The sequence below is a fragment of the Excalfactoria chinensis genome, chromosome Z (assembly GCF_039878825.1).
Source record: "Excalfactoria chinensis isolate bCotChi1 chromosome Z, bCotChi1.hap2, whole genome shotgun sequence".
NCBI lineage: Eukaryota > Metazoa > Chordata > Aves > Galliformes > Phasianidae > Excalfactoria > Excalfactoria chinensis.
In genome coordinates this window covers 26644671-26662978 of record NC_092857.1, presented here as the reverse complement: position 1 = coordinate 26662978, position 18308 = coordinate 26644671, and the positions used below count along the sequence as shown (strand labels likewise).

Below are 18308 nucleotides of genomic sequence, written 5' to 3'. Positions count from 1 at the left end.
GAACATTCAACTTGTGGTACAATTGTCTGTGTCAGTGAAAGTGCAACATACTTCTGAGAATCACTGAATTGTGTTGGTGGGAAGAGGCCTCTGGATGTCATTGGAACAGCAGTGCTCAAACGAAGACCAACTGGCAGCAGGTCACATTCAGCTACCTTAAACAAAGCTAAGCTCCACCTTTGTAAAAATGTGGCTACCTGCTATCATACTGTTGGAGTAGTTTTACAGAGATCAGCAAGAGCAGAGCTGCTGAAAGAGGTTGGGTGGACTGCAGTACAACCTTATGGCACCTGAGCAGGGGCAATCAGAGCAGGATAGTGATAACAGCAGTATGTGATAACAGTCCAATGATCACCAGGTGACAGCCAGATAATAAGCCACGTTCAAGGCTGATCTGGGAAATTCAAACAGTGCAAGGTGAGGGTTGGGAAGAGGCACTCCTATGGTCAGGACAGGGGCTGGGGGCTTGGTGAGGGGGAGCTGCAGTGGTCCTCCTGAAGCATGGGTCGGCTGAGGGAGGTCCTGGAGGGGAGGGAAGGGGGTGCAAGGGGGAGGAGGGCTGATGCTCTCATAAGGGCTTCTTGATAAGTATGAATGTGGTGCGATGGAGGTAGTAATAAGCATCAGCGCTTGTGATTCCTTAACGTGGCTGCTTTTTAGGGATGGGGGTAGGAGGGAGATGGAGAAGTTACTTTGTCATAGTGCTTGTCTTAAGGGCTCTCTGATGATTCCCTTTTTAATGCTGTTTGCTTGGGTATCAATATTATGGGGTTTATTTTTGTGCCTTACTATAAAAATCATTCCCTTCTATTCGCCGTGCTGACAGCTGCTTCACCGGCAGAACCGTCACCGGCACTCCGCGGCCTCCTGCCACCCTCAGCCCAGCACGGGGACGAGGCACCGCCCGAGGGAAGGCGGTCCCGCCGCAGGCCGCTCTCCCTCTTGCTGCCGTCCGCCCCGCCCGGCCTAGGCCGCGGGAGTTGCGCGCCGCAGCGGCGGCGGCAACGAGCAGGGCCCGGCGGCAGCTGCGGGATGGCGCCGCCGCCGCTGCTGCGCGCCGTCATCATGGGCCCGCCGGGCTCCGGCAAGGGCACGATCTCGGCGCGGATCATCAAGCACTTCGGCATGAAGCACCTCTCTAGCGGAGATCTGCTGAGGGACAACATGCAGAAGAAGACAGGTGAGCGGCGGGGGGTGGCTCCGCCGGCAGCCCCGGGCTCTCCCAGCGCCCGCGGGAGACGGAAAGCTCTGCGCCGGCCTCCTTCCCGCGTACGCTTCCTGGAGCTCCACACGGGGCCTGTCCAAGGAGCTGCGGGCCCGCGGAGCTCCTCGCTGTTCCTCCATCGGAAGAGCTTGTCCCGAAGTGGCAGAAGTGTGCGCAGTGGGGGGGTTCCGAGAAGGAGCGGCAAAGTTTTCAACCTGTTTGCCTTAATTACATTTACTGTGTTGTCCTGCCTCGATCGCTGGCTCTCTTCCAGTGCAACTCTCTCCTGTTTTGTTGTTTTGTTTTGTTTTTTTTACTGATGACAGGTCGCCCTCTGGCTTGCAGGTCTGCTTTTATTCATGGTGGGGCTGAAAATCTTACAGGAACCGCAGCTGCTTGTGGTAAAGTGAGGGTGTCAGTGCCAGCACCTGGAAGTTGTGAAGGACCACCTTCATTTGCAGCGGTAGAGCAGTAGCATGGTTACATAACTGTCACTATTGGTTTTGAAAATTTGTGAACATCCTTGAAAATGAAAAACGATATGTTGTTATGAAATCAGTTAGCTGGTTTTAATTTCCACATATCTTCACACAAACCATGTTTGCTCTGTAAGAGTAATGGCCTTAGCTTGGTCGATTGACCTCACTGTGGTTGGTATCTCCGGGTTAAACATTTGCTAGGAGCACCACCTCTGTACACATATCTGATCACATACAGACTTTTGTGCGTTTGTAGAGTCAGAGTAAGTATAGAGGTTCACAGAACCAAAATTGTTACTGCTGTGAACCTTCAGGTTAAGTAAGATCCAGTGAGAATGGAAGACTTTCCAGAAGAGAAAGAAAACACGCTGTCCATGAAATAGATTAGTTTTGTTCTCATCAAAAATATTGTACTTTGGAAGCAAGATCAAAGAATGTAAACAGAGTTGAGCTGAGGGGAGTATGAGAAGAATAAATACCCACTGCTTGATATGACAAAGGTGTGCTGGAGCAATGGAAAGAAAAGTGATTCAGCAAAAATGATCTCAGCGGACGGGACAGATCAAAGGATCTTAAGGACTGTGGAAATGTGAGAATGTGTTGTGAGAAGCCAGCGGAGGATGCAAGAGGTGCTGAAATTCACTCAGAGTTACATAACAGAGCTTAAAGGAATCTACTACAGACTTTTCCATTCATGAAGCTCTGTCTTAATTTTATTGAAAGTAAGCCACTATTTGCAAAAACAGTTTCCAAATGTTTGAGTTGAATATTGAGACAGAGGAAGTGGGGAGGATGCTGAAAGGGTGAAGCTGGAATGAGAGGCAAATCAGAGAGCCTGGACGAATGGAGCTGAGGGAAAGAAGAAAAGTTTTGGTGATAATGCAGGAGTCTTGCAGCACTCAGTTCTTTAGGAACCGTAAGGTTAAATTGGACAGTTAAAATATTTGGAAAATAAAATACAACTACCAGTTGCTGTATGGTGCTGTTTTTAGCATTTGCTGTCTTTTGACAGCAGTCTTTGTTGGAAAGTCCTTTTAAGCACGAGTGTCCTCAGCAATCCGCAGTTGTTGCCATGTTCTGCTATGTTGGAGAGTGGAGAGTTGCTGACAGTTTCTACAGTGCTAAGCAGCCTGCAGCATGGGAATGGCTGAAGTCTGTTTGCTGTATGCAGTTAGGACAAGCCAGTCTTCTGCAAAACTTTTAAGGAGAAATACCTGCTTTTTTGCCTAGACAAGTAAGAAAACTGTGTTGCCTTTCAATGCCAAAGACTGCCATGCCAGTCCCAAGCTTAAACCAAATCAAACCAAGCCAACAAATCGTCGCTAACCCTTTCCATCCCACATAACATGACTATTAAAGTCTTAGGTTAATAGTCATGACTCGGGCTGGATACCAGGAAAAAATTCTTCTCTGGAAGAGTGGTTACACACTGTAACAGGGTTCCCTAGGGTAACGTGATGGAGGTCCCTGGAAGTATTCAAGAACATTTAAATGTTATACTAAGGCAGGTGGTTTAGTGGGGAAATATTGGTGGTAGGCGGACCATTGGACAGGATGATCTTGGAGGTCTTTTTCAACCATGTCGATTCTATGATTCTGTGATTATTTTTTCCTCCTGCAGGAGTTGACTCTAGAAGATCAGGAGCTTGTAGTTAGAGGCAGTGTTTCCTCTTCCAGTCTTCAAATAATAAGACCTGTGTGCCTTACAACTTGCTACTTGCTTCACCTGTCTGTGCCCAAAAGCTCATCTGTCTTTATGAAGTATGCTGGTATAGCCATTTTCTACTGAGCTTGCCTTGCATGTACTCAAAGATCACTGTAGCTAGAACAATACTGTGGCATTAATCTAGCAGATTTGGGCATGAAGTGCACATTAAGCTATTTAGATGTAATTTATTCTTCTTTCCAACCCATTTTGCAGAGTACATTGTTCTAAGTGCACTGGGATAATAGAAAAGATATTACTAAGAGGTAACATATGGAAAAGAACAGATATTTTGTACCCAGACTGGCTGTCATCTTCTTTCCAGTCTGCATGCTGTGGGTCTCCAGACGTCTGAGATCCCACATTGTGAGGATTATTTGGAGCCTGACTGCAGTGCATCATGCCTATTATGAACTACTTTCAGACTTTTCAGAGCCAATCTGTAGATATGGACTCACAGTAAATGGAAATTTTCCTTTTATTCCTTTTTTCTTTCCTCTCCTTTTTCCCGTTTTTTCTTTTTCCCAAACCAGAGGTACTGTTTGCATTACTTGAGGATATCTATTCACTGACCTTATCTGAAGAAAGGCCATTGTACACTGTACACCTTTCAATACTGCATTAGGTGATGAGGTTGGCATTTCTTATTGCTTTCTGCTGGAAGTGGTCTTATCATGTATCAGTAATAACAACCCATCCTATCCCCTTGTTTAGCTTACTGTAACTAGATCTGAATTGTCCATTAATAAACACATAAGCAGATCCACAATAAAAAATAAACAATTTAGGTGCTATTTGATTTGACTCATGAAATTAGGTATTTGCTTTATAATCTAAGGCCACAAAGATTGTGTGCTCAGAATAGAGCCAAGGCAAATGGATTTCTTCCTGGCTGTACCCATGACTTACATGACCTGCAGCATGTTAAAGCATGTGAAATAAGAGTGTGATATCTCAATCTGTGATGTGTAGATGGCATCTTAGCAAGCCAGTGGGCTAAGCAACTGGTATTAAAGGGTCATGGCAGAGTACTAGTGAATGTGCACTCCTATAAATAAAATAGCTTACAACATCTATAAACATCTTGTAACTCTAGTAATCATAAAAATTTGTTCTGGCATATGTGCCCCATTGCATGCTGCTCTCTTAAATACCAGTGGAGTTTCTTTTAGTAGTGAAGTCACTGGATAATAACTAGACATTAAACTGAAAAAATAAATTCCTCATCAGGAAATCTGAGGGCTCGCATTACAGAGCTTGGTTGCTTTATGTTTCTTCATTCTTGTTTTGAGAACTCATTCTAGTTTTTGGAACTTCATCTTTCAAATACTCAATAGTAAAATTATTTTTGGGCAGTGGAGTTAGAAGTAAGCTGGATGCCCTGTTGCTATTTGTGGAGCCACAGCCCAAACAAATTAATCTGATACATATTTGGAAAATCAGATCCCAACTGATTATGTTTTTGAAATTCAGCAAGCACATGGTCTGTCTGGTTAATAACTTTACTCTTCTGTGCCATCCTGATCAAAGCCAAGTTTTTGCAGGGTTGCTGGCATTTTTTCACTTGCTGGAAGTCACAGGTACTATGACATGACTCCCCCCTCTTTTCCTTTCACAGAAGTTGGAATCCTTGCCAAGTCCTACATTGATCAAGGAAGGCTTATTCCGGATGACATCATGACACGGCTGATGCTGAATGAGCTAAAAGGTCTAGATCAGCACAACTGGCTGCTGGATGGTAAGCTGGCATATCGGATATTACTGTGTAAGGAGAGGAAATCAGCACGATAAAGCTTGGTTTGCTTGATTCACTAGTAGATAGCTGGCCTTTGGTAGCCACCTTTGAGGCACGGTGTTCTACACTTTATGTTGCCAGCTTCTGTTGAAACATTTGGTAGCCCCACTTTCTTTGGCTGCAAAGAGCACAGGATGCATGCGGCCTTCAGAGTATTAAAGGGACATTAATATATGTTGAAAAGGCCCTTTTACTGAAAAAAAACATTTCAAAACTGGCAATTCTGTTAATTCTTATTTTCCCTCCAATAACAGAAGCTTCTTCAAAAACATGGACTGAGAACTGTTTAAAAAAACAGTCCCTGGAGAGTGGAACACTTTTGAAGAAAGGGTCTATGTAGTTATGTAAATAGAAAAGTAGTCAAACGTGAAACAGCAGTAAGGCAAGTGTGCAGAAGGGAGCACTGCAGAAGTGCCATGTATAATAAATCACTAACAAAACCATTGCTTAGGAACAAATCATTGTTCTTAAGGCCTCCTATAGACCAAATTGTTTGGGAATTTTTCAGTGTAAGCTTACAGCGTTTTCCACAGTATCATAGACTGACTGGTTCTTGCTACACCAGCCCCTGGGAGTACAGTTGGTTGTGCATCACAAAGATAGAGTCTAGGGTGGATGTGTGTGTTTTCACATTCTAACCACAACTTGTCTCAGTAGATAAAACTAAAAAGTTCTTGATGTGGCTTTTGGCTTACAGGGAGTGAAACATCCACATTACTCTGTGTTAGTAATAAAAGGAAGATCGAGGAAAATGTGGGCCCTCTCTGGAAGGAAACCGGAGACCGGATTACCTATGCTATGAAGGCTGAGATACTCAGTTTTTTGCCTGTCTTCACTGGCGAGTACTCCATCTACACTGCATAATTCACAGAAGGCAAAAGCAAGGTCAGGGAGAATGAAGAACAGTGGATATACCATAGAAGATCAGTTTTTAGACCATCTAAGGAATCTGAAGGTGCATGGGTTCTTGGGACCTGATGATATGTATCTGATGATATGTATCCTGTAGTCTTGAGGAAACTGGTGAATAATGCTGTTAATCCACAATCCATCTTATTTGAGAAGTCGTGGCAATCTGGTTAAGTTTCCCCTGACTGGAAAAAGGGAAACAGAACCCCTAGTTTAAGGAGAAAAAAGAAAAAGGGTTGGGGGGTGGGGGAGGAGTAGAAGACCTGGGGAACTGCAGTCTCACCTGTGTGCCCATTAGGATCATGGAGGAGCTCCTCCTGTAAACATAGGGGTGACTGGCAACAGCCAGCATGGTTTGACTAAGGGCAAATTGCTGACAGATTTGGTGGCCTGCAGCAGAGTCACAGTGGATGAAGGAAGATGTGATTTACTTGAACTTCTACAAAGTATTTAACACTGTTCTGTGCAATATCCTTGCCTCTTCATTGGCGAATGGCTATGATGGTTGGATCATTTGATGGACAAGGAATTAGCTGGCTGGTTACACTGAAAGAATTGTGGTCAACTACTTAATGTCCAAGTGGAGACTAGTGATGGTGGTTTTCCTCCAGAGGTCTGTTCTGGGACCAGTGCTATTTAGTATCATCATTGCTCACATGGGATTGAACCCTCAGCAAGTGTGTGGATAACACAAAATTTAATGGTGTAGCCTATGTGCTGGAGGTAAGGGATGCCATCCAGAAGGACCTTGACAGGCTTGAATGGTGGGTTCGTGAGAACCTCATGAAGTTCAGCAAGGCCAAGTGTACTGCCCTACACCTGGGTTGAAGCAATCCCAAACATGACTAAAGGTTAGGCAGAGAACAGATCAAGAGCAGTCCTGAGTAGAAAGACTTGGGGATGATGGCTGATGAGCCAGCAGTGTGAGCTGCTGGCCCAGAAGGCCAGCTGTATCTTGTGCCACATCAAAAGAAGCACGAACAGCACACTGAAGGAGGTAATTCTCTCCTGCTTTGCTCTTGTGAGACCCATCTGCAGTACTGCATTCAGCTCTGGAACTCCAACATAAGAAGGACATGGACCTGTTGGAGTGAGTTCAGAGGAGGGCCATGAGAAGGATCAAAACACTGGAGCACTCCTCCTTTGAGGATAGGCTGAGAGAACCAACGTTCTTTAGCCTGGAGAAGAGAAGGCTTTGAGGATGCTGTATAGTGGCCTTCCAGTATCTAATGGGTTTACAAGACAAAGGAAGTGTATTGATAGGACAAGCATAATTGATTTAAACTAGAACTATAGATTTAATTAGATTTTTGGATAAAAATTTCTACTATGAGGCTGGTTAGGCCTCATATCTGGACAGGACTTCGAGTAATCTCTTGTAGTGCAAGGTATCCTAGTCCTGGAAGGGGGTTGGAGCCAGATGATCTTTAAGGTCCCTCCACTCTGTGATTCTCTCTGTCCTGTTGTGCTTTATTATACTTGTGCAGTGCAGTGAATTGAGATTTGTCTCAAAGGCACTGGGGTGGGCTCCTCTTAAGAAGGTATTGTGATTCTACATCACAGAATCACCAAGGTTGGAAAAGACCTAAAAGATCATCCAGTCCAACCATTCACCTATTACCAATATCTCCCACTAAACCACGTCCCTCAACACAACATCCAAACGTTCCTTGAACACCCCCAGGGTCGGTGACTCCACCACCTCCCTGGGCAGTCCATTCCAATGCCTGACCACCCTTTCTGGGAAGAAATATTTCCTAACAATTTCTCTATTTCTCCCCTGCCATAGCGTGAAGCCATTCCCTCTAGTCCTGTCACTAATGACATGAGAGAAGAGGCCAATCCCCTGCTCACTACAGCCTCGCTTCATGAAGTTACAGAGAGCAATGAGGTCTCCCCTGAGCCTCTTCTTCTCCAGGCTGAACATTCCCAGCTCCTTCAGCCTCTCCTCATAAGGCTTGTGCTCCAGACCCCTCACCAGCTTTGTTGCCCTCCTCTGAACAAGTTCTCCTCTGAACAAGGGCCTCGATGTCTTTCTTGCAGTGAGGGGCCCAAAACTGGACACAGTACTCGAGATGTGGCCTCACCAGTGCTGCGTACAGGGGGACAATCACCTCTCTGCTCCTGCTGGCAGTAACACATGCAGCATGCAAACTAAGCAGGAGGAGTTGGCAACCATGGTGCAGTTAGAAAACTGTGATGTAATTGCTGGCATGGAAATGTGGTGGGATGAATCACACAACTTGAACAGTATAATTGAGGGCTACATGTTTTTCAGAAGAAACATGCAGGGAAGGAGGGGTGGGGGAATTGCCCTCTATGTTATGAAACTGTGATTGTGCAGAGCTGTCTCTTAGAAACAGCCATGAACATGTTGAGAGCTTGTGGGTTAAAATTAGGGACTAAACCAATAAAGGGTATTGTGTGCCTGGGGTTTACTATAGGCTGTCTGATCAAAGGGAGCCTGTTGATGAGGCCTTCTTGCTTCAACTACGAGAAGCATTGTGTTGCAGGCTCTCATCCTAATGGGGTATTTCAACCACTGGAATATCTGCTAGGAAGGCAACACGGAGGGGTGCAAGCAATCCAGAAGACTCCTGTAGCCTGTTGGGAACAACTTCCTGGTTCAGACATTAGACAAACCAATTAAAGACTCACCAATGCAAATGACATCATTAAAGAGGTTAAGACTGGAGGCAGCCTGGGCTGTAGCCACCATGCCTGGGTTGAGCTTATGATCTAGAGGAATATGGGACTGGCAAGAAGCAAAGTCAGGATCATGAACTTTAGAAGAGTAAAATTCCATCTGTTTAATGAACTATTGTATGAGATTCCCTGGGAAGCTGTCCTTAGGGACAAAGGAACAGAGTACAGCTTGCCCCTGTTTAAGGAGAGCACAAGAGATCTCCATCCCCCAGCACATGCAATCAAGTGGGAGAGGCAGGAAACTGGTGTGGCTGAGTGGAGGCTTACTGATCAAACTGAGGGATAAGAATACATATAAGAAATGTGTGGGTAATGGAAGCAGAGACATAAAGCCTGGAAAGAATACAAGGATGCAAACACAGGATCAGTAAAGCCAGGGCACAGGTGAAACTGAACTTGACAAGGGATGTGAAAAATAAGGGATTTTACAAGCATGTTGTTTCAGAAGAGTTAGACAAAGGAGAGTGTATACTCCCTACAGTAAATGAGAGAACTGGCAAGAACAAAGAGGAGGCTGAGGTAGTCAGCGTAGTCTTTGCCTTGGTCTTTTCTGGCCATCAGGCTTCCCATGATTTCTTATGTTCCTGAACCTCTGGTTGAGGTCTGGGGAGTAAAATCTCTTCCACTGTAAGAGAAGAGAAAGTCTGAGTCCACCTGATGAGACTGAATATGTACAAGCCTATGGGGTCTAATATGCATTCCAGTGTTCTGGCTGATGTGGTTGTCAAGCCACTCTCATTTTTAAAAATGGGAGAGAGGAAGACCTGGGGAGCTAGGGCTGTGAGCTTTATGTCTGGAAAGATAATGGAGCAGACCCTTGTGGGAGCTATGTTAAGGCACATGCGAGATGTGCCAGCATGGCTTCACTAAGGGCAGATCATGCCTGACCAGTCCAGTAGCCTTCTTAATGAGGTGACAGCATTGGTGGATCAAAGAAGGGCAACTGGTGTAGCCTACCTGGACTTCTGGAAGGCTTTTGACGTGGTCAACACCACATCCTAATCTTTTAATTGGATTTGAAGGGTAGATTGGATTTGAAGACATGGATCTGAAGGGTGGACAATACAGTATGAAATAGGTTGGATGTTCGCAGCTGGAGCACTGTGGTCAGTGGTTCTGTTCAGTGTCCAAGTAGAGGCTGGGCACAGGTGGGATCCTTCAGAGTCTTGGAACCAGTGCTCCTTAACATCTTTATCATCAGCCTCGATAGTGGAATAGAGTGCACTGTCAGCAAGTTTGCAGGTGACACTAAACTGAGTTTTGCAGAAGAAAGAGATGCTATCAAGAAGAACGTGGATAAGCTTGAAAAGTGAGTCCACATTAACTGAATTAAGCTTAACAAGGCCAAATACACTAAGTGGGCCAGCCCACTTGGGTTGGGACACTCCCACACATGAATATGGGGACTGGGAGAATTCATTGAGAGCAGCCCTGTGGAGGACTTTGGGGTTCCAGTGGATGAGTAGCATGATGAGTCTGCATTGTGGACTTGCAGTCTGGAAGGCCAACTTATCCTGGGCTCCATCGAGAGGCTTGGCTGTCAGAGTAAGAGGGTGATTGTCTCTCTCTGCTCTCGTGAGGCCCCATCTGGAGTGCTACATCCATGTCTTGGTTCTCAGAACAACAAAGATGTGGAACTGTTGAAGCAGATATAGAGGAAGGCTGATCAGAAGGCTGGAACACTTGTCCTTTGAAGAAAGGTTGAGGGAACTAGGCTTGTTCAGTCCAGAGAAGGCTCGGGGGAGACCTCATTGCAGCCTTTCAGTACTTAAAAGGGCTTATAAAAAGATGGAGACTGACTTTTCACACTGTCTGATAGTGATATGACATGGGAGAATGGTATTAATGAAAGAGTATTAATTTAGAGAGTAGGGGGAAATGTCTTACTTATAGAGTGTTGAGGTGCTGAAATAGTTTGCTTAGAGAAGCTGTGGATCCTGAACATCCCTGGAGGTGTTCAAGGCTAGCTTGGATGGGGCCCTTTGGTTGGATTCTCTTTTCTGTTTGGTTTGCTTTGCTCTTAGTTATGTTTCACCCTAGAGAAGAGAAGGGCTTAATCGCTCCAGTGAAGAGTGCAGTGAAACCTAATCCATTAATGTACTGCAGATGCTTTCCTTTAGTTCCTGGTTCTTTGTATATGTAGTTCCAGCCATGTGGATCTGCATGTGTAGCTGTATAGCTGGCCACGCTGGCGACTATTAACAAGTAAGTCTTAATAAGATGATGTGGACAGCATGAGAGAATAAATACATTTCTCCTGAATGTTAATGCCTTCTTTAAACTTCTGGCACAGAACTTTCGTTTGTTTCTACATGGAGGCCTGGTGAATTACACTAATGGATAGCTCTATAGCTTTGACATAAACAGCTCTGTTGGATCAACAGTATTCTGTTGAAGTATGATAATCAGAGTCTTTAGTTTGCTAACTGCAGCTCAGAACAAACAGCTGAGGTCACCCAAGTCAAACTAAATAGAATTGGTGAGTAGCTTGTATGCATGTTAGCCAGATATACATTTCCACTTCCTAATGATAGCCTAATGGCTTCTAAAATCAGAGGAGATGTAACAGTCTGAGTCACGTGCATGTTGGTATTATCTACGCAGATTTATCTCCTCAATAATCAGCACCTTTCTCTGTGTTTCTAGGTTGTTCACAATTTATCACAAATTGTAGATTATTTTCTGTTTTTTGAGGAAATGCTGTACACAGCAACTGCCAGTTCCAATGAAATATATTTGTAAAAGCTCTTTGATTTGTTGAGGAAGATTCTCAGTACAGAGCCTCAAGGTGACTCACTTTCCAGTGGTACGACTAAGATATATGGTGGCTGAATAGCTTGTCAGCAGTGTGGAATAAGAGCAGTGCTGGAGTCTCCATTCTATCTATGCTTTAAGCATTCACAAGCTTCTATTTGCTTTTGTGAACATGAGAGAAACAGGATAAGGGTAGTTGATGACAATGATGCAAACCAGGTCTGTCAGCCTTAAGGCATAAGCAAAAGCTTGGCTTGAGTAAATAATTTATCTTTGTGAAGTTATGGTAGACAAGACACAGGAGCCTTAAGACCATAAATGATTATTTTTTCTGCACCTACTTGCAGCTACCCCTTCCCCCCCTTCTTTTTTGGACTAATTCCTTACTTGGACAATGGTCTCATTAATCAATATTATGGAAAGAAGAGTTTCTTAACTTTGTATCTTTTCAGAACTTTATTTCATGGAGAAAATTACTTGTATAGTATGATGAAAGTTATAAGCAACTAAAGAGCATGTTCAAGAGTCTGGGGGGGTAGAGGTGTTATTCCAGTGAATCTGTGATATAACAGCATGTTCTACAGCAGCTTTGAACATCATACTTGTGGCTAGTTTTTCATCTTAAAGACTTCGTAGCAACTTTAGCTTTTTTTAGTCTCAATTTTTCCCTCTCCTTAAATTATATTATTTACTGATAACATGAGTCTTTGAATGTAGTCCACTAGAGTCACAGAATTCATGAGCAAAAGGCAGCAGTTAAGTGGACAGATTTCTGTGTCCCCAGTGTACTCACAGCCCTCTTGCCTCTGGTAGATACACTGTTTTTAAGGCAAGGGAGGTTATGACCAGCTGCTTATGACAGACTTTTCCTGGGAATTAGAGCTGTCCCAAATGTTTGTAGATTGTTCCGTGCCTCTCAGAATGAACTGCCTATGGCTTTTACTGTTCAAAACATATATATAGTGTGGGTTTTTTTGTGAGTAAATTGGTGCACAGTACATGTGAATATGGATGGGGTATTTTTGCTTCTGTTTGTTACACTTCTGGGAAGATGCCTAACTGAACTGAAGAAAGGGAAGCTGGAAGGCATTCAACAAGTCAAAGAGTGCCATGAAACTGAAAAACGTGTTGAAAAGATATATCAGTAAAATCTGATGTCTCTTCAGCCCTTACAGCATGATAATACACTTTTTCTACCTGGCCAGCAGTTTCTCTAATACTGTAATGCAGCAAATTCTCCTAACTCTGGATACTTACGGAGTTCTTTCCTTTAAAAAGGTTTCCCTAGAACAGTTGCTCAGGCAGAAGCCCTGGATAAAGAATGTCAAATAGACACTGTGATTGACCTAGATGTACCATTTGAAACCATAAAATGTCGTCTCACTGCACGGTGGATCCACCCTACTAGTGGCAGGGTCTACAACCTTGAATTCAGTCCTCCCAAAGTGCAGGTAAGCAATACATAAATTGATACTGGTGCTAAATAAATGTTGCAATGTATTTGGTAATTGTAGTAAAATATTCATGTATGTTATTGCAAAACAGAGTAGCTCAGAAGAAAAAGCTTCATTTTATCTCTTAACAGCATTGAAACTCTCTGCTAACACTGTCTCTTGGAGTATGCCCTGGTAAAAGCTCAAGCTCATGGGCAATATGCTTGTGCTCTGCAGAATGAAACACCATGCTGCCAGATCCTCATAGTGCTTCGTATTATTCACTGATGTGGAAGACCTGCACACCTTCACATGAGCTGGGCATATTCTTAGCCTCCTTTGCAGTTGCTAACTGTGCAGACTCAAAATACTGTTTCCCATCCTCCAGAGGACTCATTCTTTGGTCTCACTCTTTCTAGGGTGCACATTAAGTAATGTACTATTACCAGTCAAAGCTAAGGCTTTTCCTGTGTTACCATTTAATCAGGATGAGTATTTTCAGAGGAACAGTTGTCATATTGCAAAATCAGATGTAGGAACTTGGTAGTATGAGATGCTTCTCCACAGAACAAAGAGCTTAAAGCTTGAGGTGTCATAAAACAAGAATAATAAACTAAAATAATGGATATACATCATTACCCTAAATTTTTTTTAGGTACTCAGTTGTGTTTCATCCTTAACTCTACAAAACTTACCTGCTGCATCATCCCTCTTTATCTGGAAGTTCTATTAAGTAGCATCATAAGTATGACAGGCTTTGTATTTTTGAGATTACAGTGTTGTGGGAAAAGTGGCCTGCTGAAAAAACAGGTAAACGCTTGAAGTGAGCAATTGCAAACACTAAGTATAGTTTAAGACCTGGAGTTTAAATTATGGTTATTTTTAAATGCAAAAGAACATAGACAAGCAGCAACAGAGAATTACCAAACATAGCAGAGTGGGTTGCAGCTGTAACGGCTCTACTATACACTCCACTTTCCCTGTCACTAACTAGAGAAGGAAGCATATCACAACATATTGAAGTAGTTTGAGGAATGATGCTGAACACATGAAATGCAGTTGTCTGTGTTGTCTGGCAGTTCTGAAGCAATTTCAGCTGCTGAATTGCTCATCAAAACTAAAAGACTGTGGCTTGAGAGTTCATACAAAATTGCAGTCTTGATACTTAACAGGTGCAACTAAGGCATTATTTTGGTTGTCTGCACAGATGTTAGATAGAAACCCTTGAATATTTTAAATTATTGTATAATATAAAGAAGGCAAATTCAGCCATGTAAATCTACCTCTAATATCAGACATGTTCTGGAGCAAGTCTTCTTCACACCTTCATGAACAGAGCAGCTTACTCAACATTGACATTTATCACTGTTTCTTGAAACCGACTGCCAAAAAACAAGCAGGAAGAAGGAACATTTTCTGTTGCCTAACAGACTTTGTATTTAGAAGATTACTAATATTTCCACTTCAAATGTCAGATTAAATTTGCCTTTAGGAAAAATGAAAATCTTTAAGGATTTAATTAGTATGTATAAAGGGGCAAAGAGTCCCCCACGTCTGTATGGTAAATTACTCTCTAACTAGGTGCATAACTCAGTGCACATAAGGAATTACATTTATAGCCACTAGTTAATCCTCACTGAGTTTCCTGTATCTTCCACTATGCCAGTGACCAATGATTTCCTTGGCCATTGCTTGTTTCAAGACTTACAAGCACACTAACCACTTCAAGCCCTTCAAGAAACTGGTAGTGAAACGTGTACAAGAGTAGGAATTATCACAAAGTAAGCCCCTGCCTCTGCTCACTGAATTGTAGAATTGTTTCTGTTGGCTTCCATGTCATCTTTTGCTGTAATATTTATCTGTTGCTAAATATTAAGTCTTCTGCAGTGTGACTTAAAAAGATGGTGAATTCCATTTTCCATTTCACTATCATCAAACTAAGGTCAAATTAACTTATTGCTTGCTTGCTCTTATGCATGAACATATTACCAGCCATCTTCTTCTTCCTCTTAAATCCAAAACACAGCATCACATGAGCTTCTGTGAAGAAAATTTGCTCTGTCCCAGCCAAAACCGTATCAGAAGGCTTTGTCTACATATTTCAGTATTCAGCAAATGTTCCAGAGACCTAATCAGTCAAATAACTATAATCTCATGTTCATTGTAAATACCATTTAAGTATTTTTATAGTAATTGAATGTCTTACTTGAAAGTTGACTTCTTATATTCCAGGTAAGATAGAGATGGTAGCTCTTCTCTTTATAAGCAGAAACCTACACTTGGACTAATCGGAATCTGACCATGATTTAAACAAGAAAATACACAAAAAAAACAGAAATATACATCAGCGTTTGCTTTTAACCATGATTAGGGCATCGATGACATTACTGGAGAGCCACTTGTTCAACGAGATGATGATAAGCCAGAGACGGTTACCAAGAGGCTGCAGGCTTATGATGCACAAACAAAACCTGTTCTAGAATATTATCGGTAAGTAGTAAAATGCTATGCTTCTTTCACATTAGCAGAGCAAGGAAAAAAATCCAGTTATAGAGTTCTTAGAACAGTAAACATGGTATGAGTAGCAGCGTATCTTCACCACCTTTGTAAGAAATAATAGTAGTAAAATTAGTATGATTTTGACTGTTGCATGAAACCTCTTCATAAGACAGATTAGCACGAGAGCCCTTCATTGCAGCCGTATTTAGCTTTACACATAATGCTAGGCATTATTCAGTGCATTATAGTTTTTATCTGATTGATGTAGGTCTGTTTAATAGGGTAACAGAGACAGTGCCCTTGGAAATTTTGACAGTATTTTTTCTTTCTGCATGTTTAGAAGCCCTTGTAATACACAAGGGGTCAAGAAACTGATAAACAAATAGAAAAATTGTTAATGAGAATTGAAAAGTGTCTGTTCTAAGAACAGGATCATTACACACAAAGCTAGCAACACTCTTAGGACAACCAGCAGTTTGAGAATACTACCATTTGCACCGTGGAAGGGGGGAACTGTATATAGTCTCTCTTTGTGTTAAGCTGGTCTGCTCTGCTTTATTTACATTGCTTTATCTGTGTTAGTAATAAACAGGTTAATACTTGATCATTGTATAGAGGTTTGTTGCTTTACCTCACCTAGATAAACAGACTTTTTCTAAGAACATCCTGAAGTAATTGTCCCTTCCTCTATCTCTTCGTATCTACCAGCCTTCATTATGCTCTAGGAAAACTGCTTAATAGAAAACTAGGAATGAGCTCTATCTTTGGATTGGTTCAGTTTTAGAATAAGAATTTTTTCTGGACTGAGAAAACTTTTCTTGACTAGTAGTTTTCTGAAGTTTACAAGGCTGTAGGTACCGGCCTAGCAACATACTGCAGACAAAACTAGATATTAGAATTAAAAACATTCTGATTGTGCTTGGTTAGATTTTGAGATCTGACTTTAAAATTCTGTTAATTGGATGACTGCCATGTAGGATGTGCTGTATGGCTTGACTGCTTCTTAAGTTTTACCTCTAATAATTTTGTGTTAATTATCCTGTAGACAGCTACCAGCTTTTTGAACCGAAGTGGACAGTAGTACACTGTCTGAAGAACACACTAATACATGTAGATCTGCATTCACAATATTCTTGTTGCTCTTCGCATTAAATCACATATACATTAGTATACTTTGATCAAGGCAATCTGAAAGAGAGGTAGGGATCCTGGAAGGCTCAGACAATTTGACTTTTATAATATATATTTTTTTTCTTTTTCTTCCTCAGGGAAAAAGGGCTGCTGAAATCCTTCTCTGGAACAGAAACTAATAAAATCTGGCCACATATCTATACTTTCCTCCAAACCAAATTGCCAGATGTGAGCCAGAAAGATGCTGCCACTCCCAGGTGAAACTAGATCCAACTTCTGCTCATTGGTCACAGCACACACATGATTATGCAAGATTCAGCGATCAAGTATTACTCTTAAGTAGTCTACCAGACTGATCAATAATTAAAGTCTATTGTTGTCCATAACTTACATTATGATAAAACGATGACTTCTGTGGCTCTCTTTTTAAAACTGTATTTGTTTATAATATTAAATATGCCTGATTTTCATAATATAGTAATTAACTTTAACAAAAGCAGATACTCTTGTGTCTCTGTTAATCAGAAAATAATCATGTTTGGTAATAACACTGAAGGAAATAAACTTCAGAATACATCTTAATTACAGAGGATTTTTGCTGACTTAATCATTCATTAACTGCAGTGTGAAGCAATGATATAGGTATGGAAGGAAGTTTCTTGAGTGCACGACTTGTGGCCAGCCAGAAGCTGTGAAGGACCATGGCTGCCAGCCTGCAAGAAGTGCTTTCAGCTCCAAAATGGCACACAGCAGTTTGGGGTGGAAGGGATCTCTCAGCAGTCATTTAGTTCAAGCTCTCTACCACAGGCAAGGACATCTCTCGCTTTATCAGGCTGCTCAAAGCTCTGCTCACCCCGATGTTGAACATGACTTCTTTGGCAACCTCTTTCAGTCGCTCACCATTCTCTTTGTGAAAAAAAAAATTCTTCCTTTTATACAGTTGTAGCTTCATCACATAAAATGTTAACATTCCTTAGCTTTACTGGTTTTGCTGAGCTTAAGTTACCCTTGAGACTTATGTAGGTGATTTGCCCTATTGCCATTCTATTTCTGCCTTCAGCTATATTACTGGCAGGCAAAAATTTTAATGACTTACAAATTCATTTGGTAAAGCCTCTGTCTTTGAGCAGCTCTGCAAGGCTTCATTAGTAAAAACAAAGAGGACACTAAGCAGTTTGTGTAATTTGGTAAGACTGTAGTGAGATACACTGGTCAAGACTGCCTATCTTCCCCCTTGTCTTTGAAAGAACTGCTCTTCCCAGACGCCTGTGACAAGATTTCCCTTTGTCAAATTAGTCTATTTACTGAAACAACTTTTATTTTAGTAAGCATAGTTTTAATGACTTCATGCTGCTAATTCATGCCTCTGACCAGCTCTTTTATTAATTTATTCATGAGGTAACTGGGTTCACAAACCTCTATATAGTATGCTTTTAATAGTCCAGATAATGCAGGTGTTGCTGTTCCTCAATGGACATATATATATATATACCATTCTGATTGTTTCAGGGTAAGCAAAACCTGAGGATGAAACAACTCGGTCTAGGCAATGTCTGAGGTAGCTGCTTTGTCTTGCTAACGCAGGTCTGTCTTCTTTATCATTGACTCTTATTAACTGCAGAGCTGTCATACCTTGGACTGCATATTCATGTGTAACTTTACTACTGTCAATACTGAGCAAGTCTAAAAGAAG

At 42.1% G+C, this 18308-nt stretch overlaps 1 protein-coding gene across 3 annotated transcripts; it reads left to right on the top strand.

Annotated features, from left to right (window-relative positions):
* Positions 1-667: 667 nt before the first annotated feature.
* Positions 668-17946, top strand: AK3 (adenylate kinase 3). 3 transcript variants are annotated; one of them, XR_011905965.1, is made up of 5 exons: positions 845-1180; positions 5007-5126; positions 12831-13003; positions 15218-15475; positions 16753-17191. XR_011905965.1 is itself a non-coding variant. In XM_072359083.1 (5 exons), exons 1-5 carry the CDS (start codon positions 1033-1035, stop codon positions 16874-16876), a joined length of 684 nt encoding a protein of 227 aa, XP_072215184.1. In that variant the 5' UTR covers positions 948-1032; the 3' UTR covers positions 16877-17946. The 3 variants fall into 3 exon arrangements, 2 of the variants coding, with proteins under 2 accessions (XP_072215185.1, XP_072215184.1); XM_072359083.1 differs by having other exon boundaries at positions 948-1180; positions 15357-15475; positions 16753-17946; XM_072359084.1 differs by lacking the exons at positions 12831-13003; positions 15218-15475; positions 16753-17191 and adding an exon at positions 5881-6152 and having other exon boundaries at positions 668-1180.
* The last annotated feature ends 362 nt before the right edge of the window (positions 17947-18308 follow it).

What these genes read in the sequence shown, in the direction of transcription:
- AK3 (XM_072359084.1), top strand. Translation starts at nt 766, where the DNA reads ATGGGGTTTATTTTTGTGCCTTACTATAAAAATCATTCCCTTCTATTC. An exon ending in CAACATGCAGAAGAAGACAG is followed by an intron (nt 1,181 to 5,006) that starts GTGAGCGGCGGG and finishes TTCCTTTCACAG; the next exon opens with AAGTTGGAATCCTTGCCAAG. An exon ending in GCACAACTGGCTGCTGGATG is followed by an intron (nt 5,127 to 5,880) that starts GTAAGCTGGCAT and finishes TTTGGCTTACAG; the next exon opens with GGAGTGAAACATCCACATTA.